General features: G+C 56.9%; 3 protein-coding genes across 3 annotated transcripts; 1 reads left to right on the plus strand and 2 right to left on the minus strand.

The window, feature by feature from the left end:
• Nucleotides 1–6,649: 6,649 nt before the first annotated feature.
• On the plus strand, nucleotides 6,650–7,981 carry CGCA056_v001340 (uncharacterized protein; the record flags this gene model as incomplete). The annotated part of the gene is made up of 2 exons (XM_037316600.1): nucleotides 6,650–6,852; nucleotides 6,910–7,981. 2 exons carry the CDS (start codon nucleotides 6,650–6,652, stop codon nucleotides 7,979–7,981), a joined length of 1,275 nt encoding a protein of 424 aa, XP_037184540.1.
• A 1,352-nt stretch (nucleotides 7,982–9,333) lies between these two features.
• On the minus strand, nucleotides 9,334–9,995 carry CGCA056_v001341 (uncharacterized protein; the record flags this gene model as incomplete). The annotated part of the gene is made up of 2 exons (XM_037316601.1): nucleotides 9,334–9,873; nucleotides 9,927–9,995. 2 exons carry the CDS (start codon nucleotides 9,993–9,995, stop codon nucleotides 9,334–9,336), a joined length of 609 nt encoding a protein of 202 aa, XP_037184539.1.
• A 2,158-nt stretch (nucleotides 9,996–12,153) lies between these two features.
• On the minus strand, nucleotides 12,154–13,662 carry hal4 (Serine/threonine-protein kinase hal4; the record flags this gene model as incomplete). The annotated part of the gene is made up of 2 exons (XM_037316602.1): nucleotides 12,154–12,285; nucleotides 12,337–13,662. 2 exons carry the CDS (start codon nucleotides 13,660–13,662, stop codon nucleotides 12,154–12,156), a joined length of 1,458 nt encoding a protein of 485 aa, XP_037184538.1.
• Nucleotides 13,663–16,350: the final 2,688 nt, after the last annotated feature.

Raw genomic sequence — 16,350 nt, forward strand, 5'->3', positions numbered from 1 at the left:
TTTTGGGGGGTGGAGTGGTGTGCGTCGACGTCGAGAGGGGTGCGGGTGCAGCCAGCGTTGCGGGTGAAAGACATCTGAAGGCCACTGGATTAATGAAATGCCAGCCTCTGTCAGAACAGGTGCACAGCTGTCGTGTGTGCATGTGCGCGTGTGTGTCTATGGGCAACAGCCAGCATGGACGCATTGGATGAAGGGAAATTTGACAGTCGACGATGGGCGCAGGAGGTGGCTCCGGCACGAGTGACGACGACACAGGCGTGGAGAAGGTCGCAACTCTCCGACTCGTATCTTCTCTTGGAGACCTGGGTTCGCTCATCAAGTTCATGCTGCTGTGCTGCCGCCGCTGGCTCGTGCGGAACAAAGTGCCACACCTCAATCAACTCAGCCTCTTGTGGACGTGTGAGGGACATGGCTGGTGGGACATGGGGTTGCGGCTTAACGGTCGTGGGATAAGGCCGGGATCTTCAGGGACGTCTCTGTCATGGATGAAAGTGCCCCCCTCCCCCCTCCCCCCTGTCCCCTCTGTGCCTGTGCATGTGCCCATTCCTGTTCCTGAGCCTGTCTGGTTCTTGCCTGCGTGCCCCAGAAGAGCCGCGAGCAATTGAACGTAGCAAGTGTGGTAAAGTGCGGAGGATGCCAGCGACAGGTGAGCCGGCCCAGCACTAATCTCGTCAGGCCCAGCCTTCAGGCGGCTCAGGTCAGGTCAGGTCAGGCCAATTCAATCGAATGAGGGGCGGGTTTCAGCAGTGGCCACTTGCCCTATAAGTGGCTACCGATCGCCAGCGACGGCTGTCACGGTCGGTAATCCACGCGAAAGAGAGAGAGAGAGAGAGAGAGAGAGAGAGAGAGAGAGAGAGAGAGAGAGGTAAGACAGTGCTGAGCACGGGATATTGAATACGATGGCGGCACAGGATGGTTTGGCTTCGTATTGTTGGACCGTCGAGAAGGAAAAGCATCTTCGTAGCGCGGCAAAGAGAAGCAATCAGCGTCGAGGAAGGACAACTCGGCAGGTGTGGGAACACACAGCGGCGTTGGCGGGCTGACCGATGTCTTGGAGCTCCTATCCGTACAGAGTGCTCCTCCTCAGTCCCATTGTTGAGCCGCGACACGGCACAGAGAGAGACGAACCAAGTCGCTGGTGGAAGTCGACGGCCGATTGGGTAATCTATCTTGTGCAGATTCATCCATGTGGAGTTGTTGGGTCCGTCAGATGTGATCAGGGGGTCGTCGAGGGCGGACGTGGAGGGGGCATGCTGGAGGAGGAAAAGGTGGGGAGACACTATATTTCGCCGGTGAGAGTAATGTTTGAAGTTTGGTGAAAATATTCCGAACCTGTCGAGGGAAATTGAAGGCTCTGCTATCGGGTTGGCAATGGATCGATTCACTCGCTTCTCGCCTCAGCCCATGGGGCGTAAGGATTCAGAGAGACAGAAAGCCATTTATCCGTCGTTAATCGGGGATCGAGAGCCCCTCCCACTGTGGTTCTTTTGTCTCTTCTTTGAGTATTCGGTTCGTGGTTCCGACGGTGAGCCAAGATGCGTTTGTTTTCCATGGTGTTGGCCCGGCGTGGAAATTCGCACAGGGGCCTCCGAGTACCTACACCTTCCATGCCTAAGGAAACATGTATGAGCGATGCAGGTGAATGCGATCCAGCCGTTGCCCGAATGTGGGCTAGGCTCTCTGTTGTAGAGCCACCAATCAAGACGGAGCATTCCCATCGCCCTCCATCTCGCGGGCGCCGTCGCCCCCAATCATTTTGACTTTTTTATTCCTTTGGATGCTGCATTGGGTTGCCGGATGGGATAGAAAGAAAAGGGGACTGGCGCCCGGACTGCGCTGGGCTGCACGAGCTTGGGAGCTTGGGAGCGTGGTAGCGTCGAGCTGGCCTGATGTGGCCCGCAGGCTGTCTCCGTCGATGATGGCGGCGCGCGGCGAAGGCGAAAGGAGGGAATTAATAGCAGACGGACTATTAGGAGGAGAATGGAACTGCTCAGGCACAGGCACATGAACCAAGCGCAGACAGACAGACGCACGCAGCGCAGGCGCAGGCGTGCCAATACCACCATTTGTTAACGTCGGGTGTTAGACGCGCTGGGCTGGGCGGTGATCCACCGCCACTGCCACAGGCACAGGCCATCCGGCCAGGCCGTATTGGATTCAACTGAATGTACATTATGGCGGCTCTAGTATGGCTGTGCTCAGGGTCCGGTGGCAGGTTGAGAGCTTCTGGATATCGTCCAGTCCTTCTTTGGTGCGTTATCCTCGGCGACAGCGGCATGACGACAATATCCTCGTGGAGCTCGCTTCGTCCAGCGCCTGACGTGGTACCTTGGCTCTTAACCCACAGTTTGTTGGGCGTAGCGAGAACGGGAACCATCTCAACTCTCCTCTGCGCTGTACCGCATGGGACGGCGGTGAAAGCGATGGACGTTTCCATGCTGCAAAGGTTGAAACAACCGAGTCCCGGTTCTGTCTGCCCCGCTGGCAGGGCATGCCCGGTCTGGCAGCTCCAAGGTGCGGGTTGTTCAGTCGTCTTAGTGCCGGGGGGGGCGCTCTCAGACAAGGTGAGCAGCAAGGTGAACGAGGGGCACCGCATCCCAGCAAGCGTCCAGGGCTTGGTGAGAAGTTTAGTCGAGCTGAGGGGAGCTACGTAGTGCAAGTGCGCGTGCAGTACGTAAGGAACGTCAGTGAGGGTCGCAGAGATGGGATCGCGATGGACCGAGTGCGTATCTGGTCGTTGTTTATACGACTGTTGTAAGCAAGCGATGCGGGCTACTGCGCAGCGAAGGATGGGCGGACTGCCTGGCTCTCAGCTGGTGTCAGTCAACCCGCAACTCGGACGACGAGGGCGAGGGCGACGACGACGACGGGCCAAGCCACGTCTCGCGATGCCACAGGGTTGCAGCCGCACCATGAGAATCCGGCAACCCGCAAGATGGCATTTGGGTGCCTCTGTATTCGTAATCCGCGGCAACTCTACCGAATCATGCAGTCGAAATGGGCGACGAGTATCTGCAGTGTACTTTGACGCATACCAGGCAGATACATGATAGATACCATGAGGGGTTGAGGGGTTGGGTCTGTCGTAGACAAAGTCGAGAGTTTATGAGCCCCGCCGTTGGTGTTTCCGTCTGGTCTTTTCGCTCTCCGTTATCCGTACCTTAATCGGATCAAGAGTGTGTGGCGTGCTCGGCAATCCCTTGCTCCAAGTTGGTTGTCGGCATCTAGATATGACGATGAAGGAGCGTTGCAAGAAGTGCTTGTTCCTGAGTCTTGTCTTTGATAGAGTGCGGTAATCACGGGACGAAGGGACGGACATGGGTGGCAGAGGTGTTGGTTGTGCCTCACCACCTCTTTTCTCTCTCCAGAGCATAGACAGAGCAGAGGAAGAGGCAGAGCCAGAGCCAGGTTGTCTTGTCTGTAGCAAGGAGAATTGTCGTCCGGTGTTGTGGATGGCCAATCCATGGTGCCAATCTGTGTCAATCCTGACAATCTGGTGGGAAAAAGGAGGGTGACGGGACTGGGCAAGTGGGCGAGCGGTGGCTCGTGTGTCGCATCTTTGGCTGGCAGCATGGGGGTTGTCGAACCCAATCAGAAACAGTAGTGTGCTTTTCTTGCTGCAACCCGTGGGACGGCCCAAGGCACCACCGCCTCTGCCTCTGGGCACCAACGCTGCAAGTCGGTAATGTATTACCAGGTAACCTGAGTCTGTCTGTATTGGGCATGAGGCAAGTAGAGGTGCCTTGCTTGCTTGCCCAAGGCCAAGGGGAAGGAAGCATATATGGAAACATATACATGATGCATTGGGGAGAAGAGGCCGGAGGGACATATCATCCATCTTGGTGTGATATTAGGAGGTTTCTCCTCAACTAGGTGTATACTGTGGTAAGTACCTCACACTATCATGGCGGTGCAGCTTCAAGTTTCGACGACGGGTCAGCCAGCAGCATGGACAGCATGGAACGCATGGAAAGCAAAGCTTGCTGGAGCACTTGCCTGGAGCACCTACCTGCTTAGTGCGAGGGCAACTGCTGTCATCCCGTCGTTGGGCTTCCCAAAGGGGAAGTGTGGGCTGTGTGGGAGTCGGAGACAGAGACCAGAGACAGCGACAGAGACAGAGACAAGAGACAGAGAGACAGGGGCCCGGCGATCCGAAGACTGGGAAGTGAAGGGTTTGGTGCTCTGGCAAGTAACATCAATGTAAAACAGCCTACGGAGGTTAAGCGGCGCCCCCGCTCGTCCATACAGCAGCGCACCCCTGGTGCTGATTGATGGTCTTCTCATCAGTCTGAAGGACTGACAGGCGAGGATGAAGCAGCCTATCGCCGTAGCACCTCCACTGCTGCTACACGCTGCGAACCAACCAACCTCGACCTGCACCGGGGGCCTCTGACCCGACGCCTGAGGTGGGCTGCCACTTATTTCTGGTGCGCCTGATACGCGGTGCTGCTTCACGAGCTCTGTCTGCTGTCCTCTGTCCTCCGTCAGTGGCCTGGGGTGATGTGGTGTGTCTGTCTACCTTAGGTAGGTGCTGCTCAAAGTGATGTGATGATGTCTTCAGAAGGAATGGTACTGCGTAGTAAACGATGGATGAGTGAGAGCTGCACTGCAAAAAAAAAAAAAAAAAAAAAAAAAAAAAGACAGCATTTCCCTCTCTGCACCCCTCAAACGTTGCATGCGCCACCCCTCCCCTTCGTTATCTCAGCCATGGATGGAATTCAAACCAGTCAATCGCATCTTGGCTAGGTACGCTGCTGCAGCATCCACACCGGGAAGACCCTGTGGTGTTCTGTGGTTTCTTCCTGCGCAAAAAGGGTCAAGTGTGCCGGCTGGGCCATAATTGTGTCACTCCCGTGTCCCCCTTTCATAAGAAATCTGGCATTCACTCTACCTTCTCTGCTGCAGTAGGTACAGATTTCTACCTGTTAACTCTTTCCTGTATCCGTAAAGGTCAGGTCAGCTAAGGACCCCTCTCCCGCTCTCCCGCCATCTCCCCCATGTTCATGCTGCTCCTCCTGATGCTCTTGTCTGCCTCCTCCTGTCTATCCTTGCCCATCCGACGTCCCAGGCCCGGTTCCAGTCCCAGTCCCAGTCCCGGGCCAGAGCCCCAGTCCCAGTCCTAAAATCTAGGGCCCTGGTCATCCCAGCTGCCCTGGTCCCTCATACACATCCTCGTCCATCGTGTCGCAGCCTCTCGATACCTTACACTCACTTGTCACTGAATTGTCACCGCGTCCGTCCCTTCTACCTTACCACACACACACACACCACACACCTATCCTTCCCCCCCGGTCCCCTTCCCCCCCCCTTCCATCACCTTTAAACACCCCCCTCCCCTCATCCTCCTCATTCTTGTAACCCTCGTCTCGTCCAGCGCTTCCTTTCAACCTTCTTAACCCTTCTCTTCTCTCCTACCCCCCTTCCTGGCATCTCCCAAAACCTCTCGCGCCTGACCTTTTCTTACCCCGACGTCGCAGACGAAGTCTCTCGCTTTTTCCAAATAAAACAACTTCTCCTTTCACTGAAATTTGTCCCTGGCGACTCGAACGGAAAAGAAAGTCCAGAAAAGAATACAGTCAACCGTTTCTCTTACGCGCGACCTAATTAATACGGATTATACCACATACCCCCGACCGACCGACTCAGTTGGATCGTCCCTAACGCACCCCAAAAAAACCCAGCAAGCGCCTCTCTGACAGAGCACCAAAAACAACGAGAAGGAATTGAGCCTGAAGCGCGCTCCCTTGCTCTTGACACCACCTGACACAAGCCGACTCTCTCGACCGTACTGTGTTTGTCAATCAGTCAATTCATGCCGACCACCTGCTCCAGGCACTCGTAATTTTGGCATCCATCGGCACTGTACATACCAGTCCCGAACCTTCTACTACGCAGCAGCAGCAGCTTTTTATTCTTTGCTGCTGTCTTTTCTTCTAAATTGCTCGGCTTGTTCCAAGAGCGATATCAGCAGACCAACCACGCGCCCGCGCTTCGACAATTTACGGCGACCAGCAGCGACACCACCACCGTCGCCAGTGCACCCACTTTTGCACCCTAAATTCATCCCAGCCCGCTCTCGGCCACTTTTGTCAAGCCTCAAAGCGCAGCCTTTCGGCCTTTGAGCTTTGGTGCCATCGCAGCGACCAATCCGCGCTGAGAGAGAAAAAAGAAAAGGGGACAAAGGCCTTCCTCTTATTCCCTCCCACCCCGATTCCGATTCAAAGGCCCAGCCGACCAAGCATCGCCAGACCGAGTCCTTCTTGTCCTTGGCACCAACCCTCGGCCTCCTAAACAGTCGCGCATCCCAGCACACCAGACTCGTCACCGCGACGATTTCTGAACCCCGACCCATTAAAACTGGACCGGCGAGCAAGGGAGAATCGCGCATCTCAATCGCTCGACCTTTGACGACATTGCCAATTAGAAACCACTGCGTACACGATCGCGGCCTCTCGCAATCACCCAAAATACGAGAAGCAACTCAAAGCTTCCTCGGGCATCCATTCCCCGGAGCGAGGCATCTACTGCACTCTCTACGGCAAACGGTGACACGGGTGCTACAGCAGCATCCCGCATCGAACGGATTCTTCCCCCCATTTCCTACCATCCAACTTCACACCCCGCAGCAACTATGAGCACAGCAGTTGCAATGGCTCCCTCTCCGGCCCCTCACGACAGACCGTCGTTCCCTTCAGATCTCGCTCCTGCGCCCTCTGCCCAGCATGGAGCTTCTTCGCCCGCCGCTCAAAGGACTCTCGCCCCTCAGGGCACTCCGAACGCTGCCGCGCATCGCTCAGGTAGCGGCAGCCCCAGGGGCGCCGCCCAGGCTCCCAAGTCTTCTCCTCCCAGCGCGTGAGTAATCTCTCTTCACGCGAGTCGTCGAAACCAGCTAACGGGATTCCTTCACAGCTCTCGAGGTGGCGGCCCGCCGAAGATCGTCGTTAAGAAGGAACCCAACTCCCCGGACCTGCCGAACACTCGACACAGGCCCCGTAAGTTGGATCTCTCCAACAAGGGCGCGCACCCGGGCTCCAACACCCCTCAAACGGCGAGGCCCATGACCGCTCGGGACAACCTGGGCATCCAAGAGGTCGGCTTGGCCTGCCTCTCGCCCGGTTTCGTTACTCAGGACCCGATTATGAAGGAGCAGCTCCAGCGAAGTATGAGCGTGAGAGACCAGCAGCGCATGATCATTGAGCAAAGGATGCAGCAGTCGGCCAAGGGCGACGGCCCCGATACCGCTGGCAAGGACCCCGTGTCGCAATTCGCCGCCAAGACCCCGGGATTGTCCCGCAGGAACAAGGCACAACTTTCCATCCTGCCGCCCTCTGCCGAGTCGTTCGCCAACGAGCGCGTCATTCAGTCTGCGCCCTTGGGACACTCCTTCACCGGACGCCAGCACCCGGCTCCTCTGACTCGCCACATTGCGAACCAGCCCAACACCCTTTCCAACACCTCCCACATTCACCACGTCCCCGCGAACCAGACGCAAAACCGTCTGCCTCCCATCAGCGACGTCTTCGGACAGGTTTCCGGCCACCCCGAGAACGCTCCCAACTCCCTGTACCCGCAGCAGAGCGCGCGCCCCATGGCTTCGCCCGGGCACCCGCCCCAGCAGATGCAGCACCCCCCGGCTTCTGGTCGCCCGAGAGAGTATAAGTCCGCCGAGGAGGCGCAACACGACATTGCCGGAGGCCGCCCCGAGCTGCTGCCCAAGATTGTGCACTACGGCGGTGCTCACCAGCCCCCTACTCCTCCGTCCCCTGCCCCTGGCAGCAGAGCCGCAGACCCCAGCCGCAGCGCCAGCCGTCGCCGCACTCGCGCTGAGTACGAGGATGGCAGCCCCCCTCTGGGCCACGGCCCCGCCGCTCAGAGGAGAGGCCCCTTCGGTGCCGGCCGCGACAGCCCAGAGACCCAGAAGCAGAAGCGGGAGGAGTTCCTGCGGATATGCGAGAGGGCCTGGGATCTGTTCCACTCCTAAAGGCTTTTGTTTGAACGTTCGATTCTCTTCAGCCAAGGAGTGGGCAGCCTGACGCGCATGCTCCTTGGCCACTATTTACCAGCGGGACCCGGCCCCGCGCCTTCGTCGACTCGATTTCGACAACGTTGCATTGGTTCGGAGCAGTCTTTTTCACGTTGGTTGTTGCTATTCGCTGCTCGCCTTACACCAGGATCAGAGGAAAAAAATACCGGCCGGCGGGGGATTTGGGTCAGGGATATAATGTCTGTGTAACTACTCGAGAGACCATCGCGGCACACGTCTCTCCAACAACAAAACGAACGAAACCGATCATAACGACTTCCAGTTCCTCGCCTGAGGAAGCGATGGACGATTTTTGCTGCACGCGGCTGGCGGGCACAGGTGGGGGTGGGGTTGGTTGGTTGGCGCTTACCGGCTCAGGGATGATTCCATTCTACAGGGGAAGGTTTACGTCTTGGAGAGGGTTCGATTCTCGCACTGATATTCAAAGAGGCGCGCCTTGAGGCGTTTATTTGCTTTGTCCATGTTTTCTTCTGGGTGTTTCTATTTTACGGGAAAATGACCGGGCTGGCACGAGATTCACGAACAGAGAGAGAGAAGCCGTCTCTGTATGTATTATCTTGGGGTCGTCTGAGAGGAGGAGGAAGAAGGCGGGCCGATTGTGTCGGTGTGTCTGTTTCGTTTTGCGGCCCGCCAACCTCGGCGTTTCTACCGGCTTAGGCAATGTATATCGGAGCAATGGTAGTGAAGAATTGGCACGCATATACAGAGCCTTTGGGCTTACCATTCAGTTTATGTTTTCGATCTGTTGCACACAGTGAGATCTACGTCTTGACGTGAAATTGTGAGTGAGAAGACACAGCGACGAGGACTGTTGTCTGATGTTGCCCGACATTGCCCACATTCATGCATCTGATGCGCACGGACGCAAATAACTCACAGTGATACCCTAGGCCTTGAGGCTTCAGGCAGCAGCTGTCGTGATGTTCCCACCATTCCCAGTAAGCAATAGGATCGGATGCCCAGCGAGGGTGCCATCACATCTGTTACGCCCACCATCCGGTATCAACTAGAGTGTATCAACGCGTGATCGTACGTGGGAGGAGCATGCAACATATCATCATCGTTGGGGGTGGCTTCGTCGGGCGAGGTGGGGGGCCGTCTTGGGGGCCAGCTCAGAACGACCTGTGCCGACTTCATCGGATATTGAACATGAGAACAGACACGTCTTCCGATATGCTAGCCAAGGGCGTTGCGCAGGTGCCTTGATCCCATCAGGTGGGAGTATGCCCAAGTCGCCGACGACGATAATACGGTCACTTGTTCAGGGCGGCGGCATACTTACCTTTCGACTACAATGACAAGCAGTTCGAGACTACATCAAGGCAAGACACAATGCAAGCCGGACAGCTCAGAGCAGGGAGGCCAAGGCGGCGGCAGTTCACCACCAGCGGCAACGACCCACCGGGCCTCCGTACCGGCATAACCAAGCGGGGCCGAAAGACCGGGGACCAGGCCGGCTCGGCACCATGCACGCGGGCCCCTCCCCGCACACATTTCTTTTTTCCCCTTCGGCCCGCACCGGGGGAATATGCAAAAGCAAGCCCCCATGATGCCTTATCCCTGCGGCCATGCGGCACCGCAGACTGCGGCGGCCGGGGGAGCAGGACCCCGCCTCCGCCCCGATGTTGTATGTATGTCTCGGACCCCGCGGGGGCTGTCCCCCTCCCTTTGTTCTGGTTCTGTACTAGAACGTATTTCAGACAGGCAGGCGGAGGCCTCAGGTCTCCGTCCCCGACGCCCCGGCCCCGGATGCGGTTGCGGGGGGTGCGGGCGGCTTTTGGTGTGTTTGTCCTCCCCTTCCCCTTGCCTTTGTCGTCTCTTCTGTGTGGCTGTGTGTGGGTTGGTGGGGGAGGAGGGCATGTTTCCATTCTTCAGGACGCACGCTGGCTGGGCTGGGCCGATTGGCTTGCGTTTCTGTTTTGGTCTGGTCACTCGACATGTTTTGGCGCATCTTTTTAGACTTTCTTTCACTGTTGGATCGCATCCCCAAAGACATTTAGGCTTTTGCAGCACTAAAGTCGAGCAGAGAGAGAGAGCCACGACAGCAAAGGAAGGGCAAGCTTTCGTGACCTTTGGGATAAGTAGGAGGGGGTAGGCTGCGCCATGTTGGGCATTCGACAAGTAGCGTTTGTTCTTCCCCCTCTACTGCAATGCAAGGAATCAGAGACAAGACGTGCATCTGGAACGGCCACCGTCGATGACGCTGGCCGAGATCGACCCAAGCGTGATGTGCTAGAGATTTAGTGCCGCGTACCGCGTTGCCGCGCCGTCTACCAGGCTGCCGGATCTCGTGTAGTCAGTCCCCCCCCCTCCCTGGGATTGGAAGGATCTCTTCGGTGAGCTGGCGACGACCGACGAGAGGCGGTGTGAATTCTGCGCATTTCTGGTGGGTGTGCAGTGCAGTGCTGTGCTGTACTGGCCGACACCAAAATCGCGCCTCATGGCGGTCACCACCATCGTGGCTGCGGGGAGAAACAGAGAATAACTCACCTACTCGGATCCAGACCGCCGCCACCATTCGAACAAGGCACACGCACCCAAGTCCTCGTGGCCAGCTGCCTGTGTGCGTGTGTGCATATGTCTAGGACAATGTTGGGGCATGAAGAAAAACCCTCAGTCAGGCGATGCCAAGCCTAGCAAATGCCACACACAACTTCGTCTTCGCCAGACGTGCCAAGCGGAGGGCACTGTTCTCTCGTGGCGGGAAGCTGCTGCGCCTTTCTTGTCTTGTGTGAACTGAACACTCTCCCTCAGACAATTCCAGACGGGCTCTGGCCAGAGAGTTCAAAACATGGACAGCCAAGACGGCGCCGCCTCAAGTGAACAAAGAAGGAGGTCACTGAGCCCGTTTGCCAAGCCGAGGCGGTGACTCTACCAAACCGGAAGCCTCGGTGCGGCCAGACAACGGACGGAGCTCGCGCGGGTCCCGCATTGCACTTCTGACTCCCGAGCAAAGTCTTGACTTGCCTCCCGGACGACGCGTCGGGTGCCCGGAGAGGGCAGAAATGTCAAACCTTGCTTCCTGTGGACGTATTGTGTATCCTCCACACCCGTGGAATCGTCATCTGTCAGATGCCAGGGCGGAAAATAAAGCAAAAAGGTTTCGCTGCGCCATGCCTCCAGGACGAAGAGGTGGGCGCGCGTAGAGAACCTTTCTGCCCCGGCGCTCGGCTCAGTTAGGAGCCCGTACGTGAGCAAATGACGATACTTGCCTCTGTATGCCTGCGAGGAGCAACCTGCGCTGTTACCGCCCCTGAGCTTGTGCTGTGACCAGAGGTACTTGCCTGCCATACCGCAAAGACCGTAGCAAATTTGATGGCAAAGAGTTGGGTGAGCACACACACCGAGCAGTCACAGAATGATCACCCACATGCCGCGCCCCTCTTTGCTTGTTCATTAAATTTTTGTTCTTTGGGTCTTTTGGCTCAGAATACAACCACTCACTACAGAAGTAAAGCGAGTGGATTAGGTCAAGGGGAGACCGCAAGGTCATATCCAGAGAGTCGCCTGCCGCGCGCGAGCCCAGCGACAGCTCACTCATAGCATGCAGTCTCCCCAAAGTGCCCGAGGAAAGACGCAGAAGCCGCTGCGTCCGTCCTGCCCAGTCCATTCCATCCCATCCATCCCTGGCCCTCCGGCTTGCCCCATCCACGAAGCCCGCCGGTTCCCACCTTCAGTGCGTCTCAAATCCCGTCGCTCATTATGGCTTCATTCCGTAGGGGTTGGGGACTGCTAGGCCCAGTCGACCCGAGAAGAGTGTAGACCCGGCTCTGTAGCATAGCTCTGCGATTGCCCGTTCCGATGACGGGTGTGGGTGTCATATGTACGTTTGAACAGAAGGTTGTGTCGTAAGCAGGATGAGGAAAACGCCAAACGCCGATGCTCGCGATAACGAGGTCGCATGGGGTGTCGTAAATCGTCAGGTAAACAAGTGTAATGGGTGAATCGAAGCAGGCTGATAGATAATTCAAAGGGCCGCCGGTCGTGCATCCTGTTCGTGCGGATGCATCCTCTATCGTGGGACCAGTTTGGTCTTCCGGTCGTTTCCGTTTTTCCGCCGCGTTGTTGAAAGGCTCCAAACATTGAAGTACTTAATCGAATAGTGTAGATCAGAGACCTTCCTCACCAGCCTTGCACAGCTTGATCTCGCGGCCCCATTCGGACTTGAGGACCTGTGAGGCCGTGATGCGGCGGGTCGGATTGGGATCCAGGATGGAGTAGATCACATTCCTGCAGCGCGCCTGGAGAAACATTAGATGGGAACAAAAAATCGAAAGGGGAATAAAACTCACTCTATGCAAAGACTCAATGGGACCGTACCCCTCCTCATCACGACGACCCTCCAAGTATCTAGCATAGAACTCATCCTCGTCCTTACGAGCGACGCGCCAGAGGTGGCGGCCGGTACGCATCGCCATGTAAATGACACCGCAGGCCCAGACGTCGACGGCGCGGGCATCGAATTCCTTGTCGGTGTACTCTTCGGGGGCAATGTAGGGGGCGGAGCCACAGAGACCAGAGACCATGTGGGGATCTGTCTCCCAGGCCATGCGGAAGCATTCTCCATTGCCAAAGTCCGTGATCTTGAGGCCGCCACGGGTGGTGAGCAGCAGGTTCTCGGGCTTGAGATCGCGGTGGGCGACACCCATCTCGTGCAGGTATTCGACGCCACGCATCATCTGCTTGAAATAGCAGTCCGCTTCTTGCACCTCCAGCTTGCCGGCCGAGAGGACAAGGGTGTACAGGTCACCGCCCGCACAGAACTCCATTACCTCGCAGTAGTCTCCCTTGGCGTCCTTGAGCAGGTCGAGGGTGTGGATGACGTTGGGGTGTCGGAGCGACGAGGAAATGCAGAATTCAGCAGTCAGCCTCTTGCTGTACTTCTTTTCTGTCTCCTCGGGCCGGCGACGGAACTCTTTGACGGCGAACAACTTTTCTGTGCCGTTCTCAATCTTCTTGTGGGATATCCTAACGATTCCAAAGGCACCACGGCCTACAACCTCCTGGCACTTTCCGTACTTCTCCACCAGCGTCGTCGTCGCATTCGGACCGTTCTTCTTATCACCAGCCATGTCTTCCTTCTCCGCCTTGAGGGTATCTACCCAGTTGGAAACAAGAGAGAGGTCATTCTCCGCAGGTTGGTCCTGCTTCTTGCCGATGAGGGTGCGCCACATGTCGGAGAGCTTCTCTTGCCTGCGACTTGACTTGAGGTGGTGCTCGTGGCCACCCTGCGCTTCTGGGTTGACCATGAATCGGTGGAGATCTTTGGCGGGCGTTTTGACGGGTTTGGAAGCGGGCTTTTCGGGAACTCTTTCTGCGGTGGTTGTTGATGCTTTCCTGCTGGGGGGTTGGGGTTTTGTGCTCTCAGTAAAGCTGGAACCGCGCGGACGATGAGGGACCTCAATAGCGTTTCTGGTGACGTCTTTCGTAGAGAACATGCGCGTAAGTTTGTCTTTCATGGAGGATTTTTCGGCAGGTTTCGGCAGGGCCTCGTGGGACGAATTGCCGTTGGTAATGGGCTGGCCATTCTGCGGGGTCAAACGCGGCGATTTTTTGCCGTCCGACTTAACGGACGAAGGTTTGGAGCTGGCCGCCGAAGCGGTTGTTGGGCTCGCCATTGCTGGAGAGGCTGAGGGCATGAGCGGCACGCGCAACAGCAGCAGGGGTGTGGTTGAAGGTTGGCGAGCGAGGTTCGAGGTGGGCGCGAAGGGAGGACGAAGCCGGTATATACGCGAACGCAACCGACTGGTCGTTTTTCGCCTCTCTTTCTTTTTTTTCTCTTGTCTCTTTTTTGGTTCCGGCTATCGGTGACGGACGGTTGGTGTCAGCCGCGGGTAGGTGCAGCAGCAGAAACCGCGGGTCGCAGGTCTGCGCGGTGTTGCAGAGGGCAGCGTTGGCGGGTTATGCGGGCGGGTGAAGACTGGCTGGCGGGGGGTGGAGGGGACAACAGTCTTTCTGACTTGCGACTCGAGTCGACTCGGGAGGGCCGTCGAGACTCGAGGCTCAGGTCTGACAAGGGCACGCTGTGGCGTCAAGAACGCCTCGGCGCAGTGGGAGGGCTCGGGCCCAAAGAGACGTGACTCGCAGGGCGGACAAAATAGCAGACCTGTTTCAACCCCCTTTTTTCTAATTTGGTCCCGGCAGAGGGAATTGGGGTTGCCGTCGAGTACAAAGTATGAGGGAAGAAGGTCGGGAGAAGAAGTAATAAGACGAAGGAGTTGGGACGGGGTGTAGGGATTAAGCTATTATGTAGGGGGAGGTCGAGTGCAGGACAGGAGGGAGACGGAGATGGAGAGGGGAGTGCAGAGAGGGTAAAAAAGGGTCGAGAAGCGGTCGGAGAGTGAGCGAGCCTGGCCCAGGAGAGTCGGCGGGCGGTCCAGTAGCGGTCTGGCGTGGTCCTGTTGTGGTGGTAGTGGGCAGCGTGCAGCGTGCAGCGGTGCGGGCAGGCCCCAAGGGTGGTGGGAGCGGCGACGACTGGCGACAGCGAGAAATAAAAAACAGATTCGAGAAAAAAAATTAAATCAGCAGGTGGGCAGGTTGCGACGGCGGCGGGTGGCCTGTGGTGTAAGTAGCGCAGGATGTGTAGCGTCTTTTGAGGTAAAGTAGGTAGGGCCGACGAGTGGGCGTGGTGGGGCAACGAAAGGAAGATTGGATTGCCCTGCAGGCTGCAGCTTGGTACAGTTGAGAAATGCAGTGTATCCGTACTGCACAGCGCAACTGGAGAGGTGAGGTGTGGTCTGCTGCCTCCACCGGCCTGGGACAGGTCGACTGAGGTACCTGTACTGGCACAGGTACCTGAGGTGAGGTGCCCTGGCGGTGCGCGCACTATTGCTCGCAGCTGATGGGCGGTAGCTCCTGTTGTGGTTGGTGTCCCTCGATGGCGACCCTTTTGCTCGTGGTATGGTGGTGTCCGCTTCTGGAGCTTTTGCGCTTTTGCTAAGAGGGAAGAGAGAAAAAAAAGGCCGCGGGCGGGCGGTGTAAGCGAAGCGTGAGGTGTAGTCCGGGTCTCTTGATGTGGTAAAGGTGACCTTTCCAGGGGATAGACCTGGGGCAGGAACAATAAGGTGTTCCAGGGAGGAGGGCTGAAAAGGCTTGGTCACCGCCAGAGATTCGATATGTCAGCAACCCCACGAGAGGTGGTAGGTTTGTTGGATGGATGAAGTGAAGTCTGCAGACGGGCCTGGAAGAAGTGTGGTCGGTGTGACTATTGTTGCCGTTGGTCGGTCCTTGGTTCGTTCCGTTTGTTCGTCAGATACCAAGTTAGTGTTCTGTAGTTCCTGGAAGGTCGGCGAAGGCGTTGGTAGCAGACCAGTGAGCGCTGCGAGGGCAAAGAAGCGCGGAATCTGCAGGGTGCGATGTCCCGAGGCAAGAAAACGGGACCTGTGTGAAGTTCCCCAGCGGTTGTGTGTTGCGGATGACGACGTGGTTGTGGGAGTTCTCAGAGGTTGGGAAGGATACCAGGTAGTCACTGACGAAAAGACAAGGCGGCTGATTGGTGCCGCACTCCTTGCCGGCCCTCGGTGTGGGGAGATGGCATCCAAATGCGCTTGTAAGCGGTCGTTGCGAGATGCCGCACCCGCGTGTAAGAGACAATAGAGGTATTTTCCACCAGGGTGGTGGCTGGAGGAAGGATGCTACAAGTACAATAGAAAAATCTGCCAAAGTACTGTCGCTGGTATTGTGACCGTCGCTACCTCTTTATCGAGCGTGGCGTATTCGTTTCCCGCTTCGTCGGGGAGCCTCCGTACGAATGGGGGAGTCTGATTGAAGGATTCGAGGCAGTGGTCAGGGGTGCGGGAAAGGGCAGAAAGCCAAGACTGATGGGACTATCTGAAAGGAGAAAAAGGCTGTGATTAGGTACCGCCGCGGACAAAGGTGGAAACGAGCCAGAGTCAACCGAATAGAGGCAGTGTAATTTAACTTGCCAAAGGTAGTCGACATGTACGGATACATGGACAAAACTCAATGTTTGTTTTTCCCTCTGCCCGCCATCAATCGCAACGCAACGCAACGCAACATCCAGTCCCAGAACCACAGTCACCCCCAGCCGCTGGGCGGATACTGAGCGGGAAGCAGGCACCAGATGCAGCAGCAATAACGTAGCTGCTGCTACAGGCCTGAGACGAGTGGACCAGCGTGGGAGGGACAAGAACAATAAGGTTAGGTTAGGTTAGGTTAGGGTAAGAAGAATGAACGGCCGGTTGGGCGAGGTCGCTGGATATTGGACAGCTTTTCGTATAGCTCAACGATACATGATACATGCATTTGGGCCACCCGTGGATGACGGACGAGAAAAGGCGGCAAGA

This window comes from Colletotrichum aenigma (assembly GCF_013390185.1).
Source record: "Colletotrichum aenigma strain Cg56 chromosome Unknown KSG_Cg56_contig01, whole genome shotgun sequence".
NCBI classification, from domain to species: domain Eukaryota; kingdom Fungi; phylum Ascomycota; class Sordariomycetes; order Glomerellales; family Glomerellaceae; genus Colletotrichum; species Colletotrichum aenigma.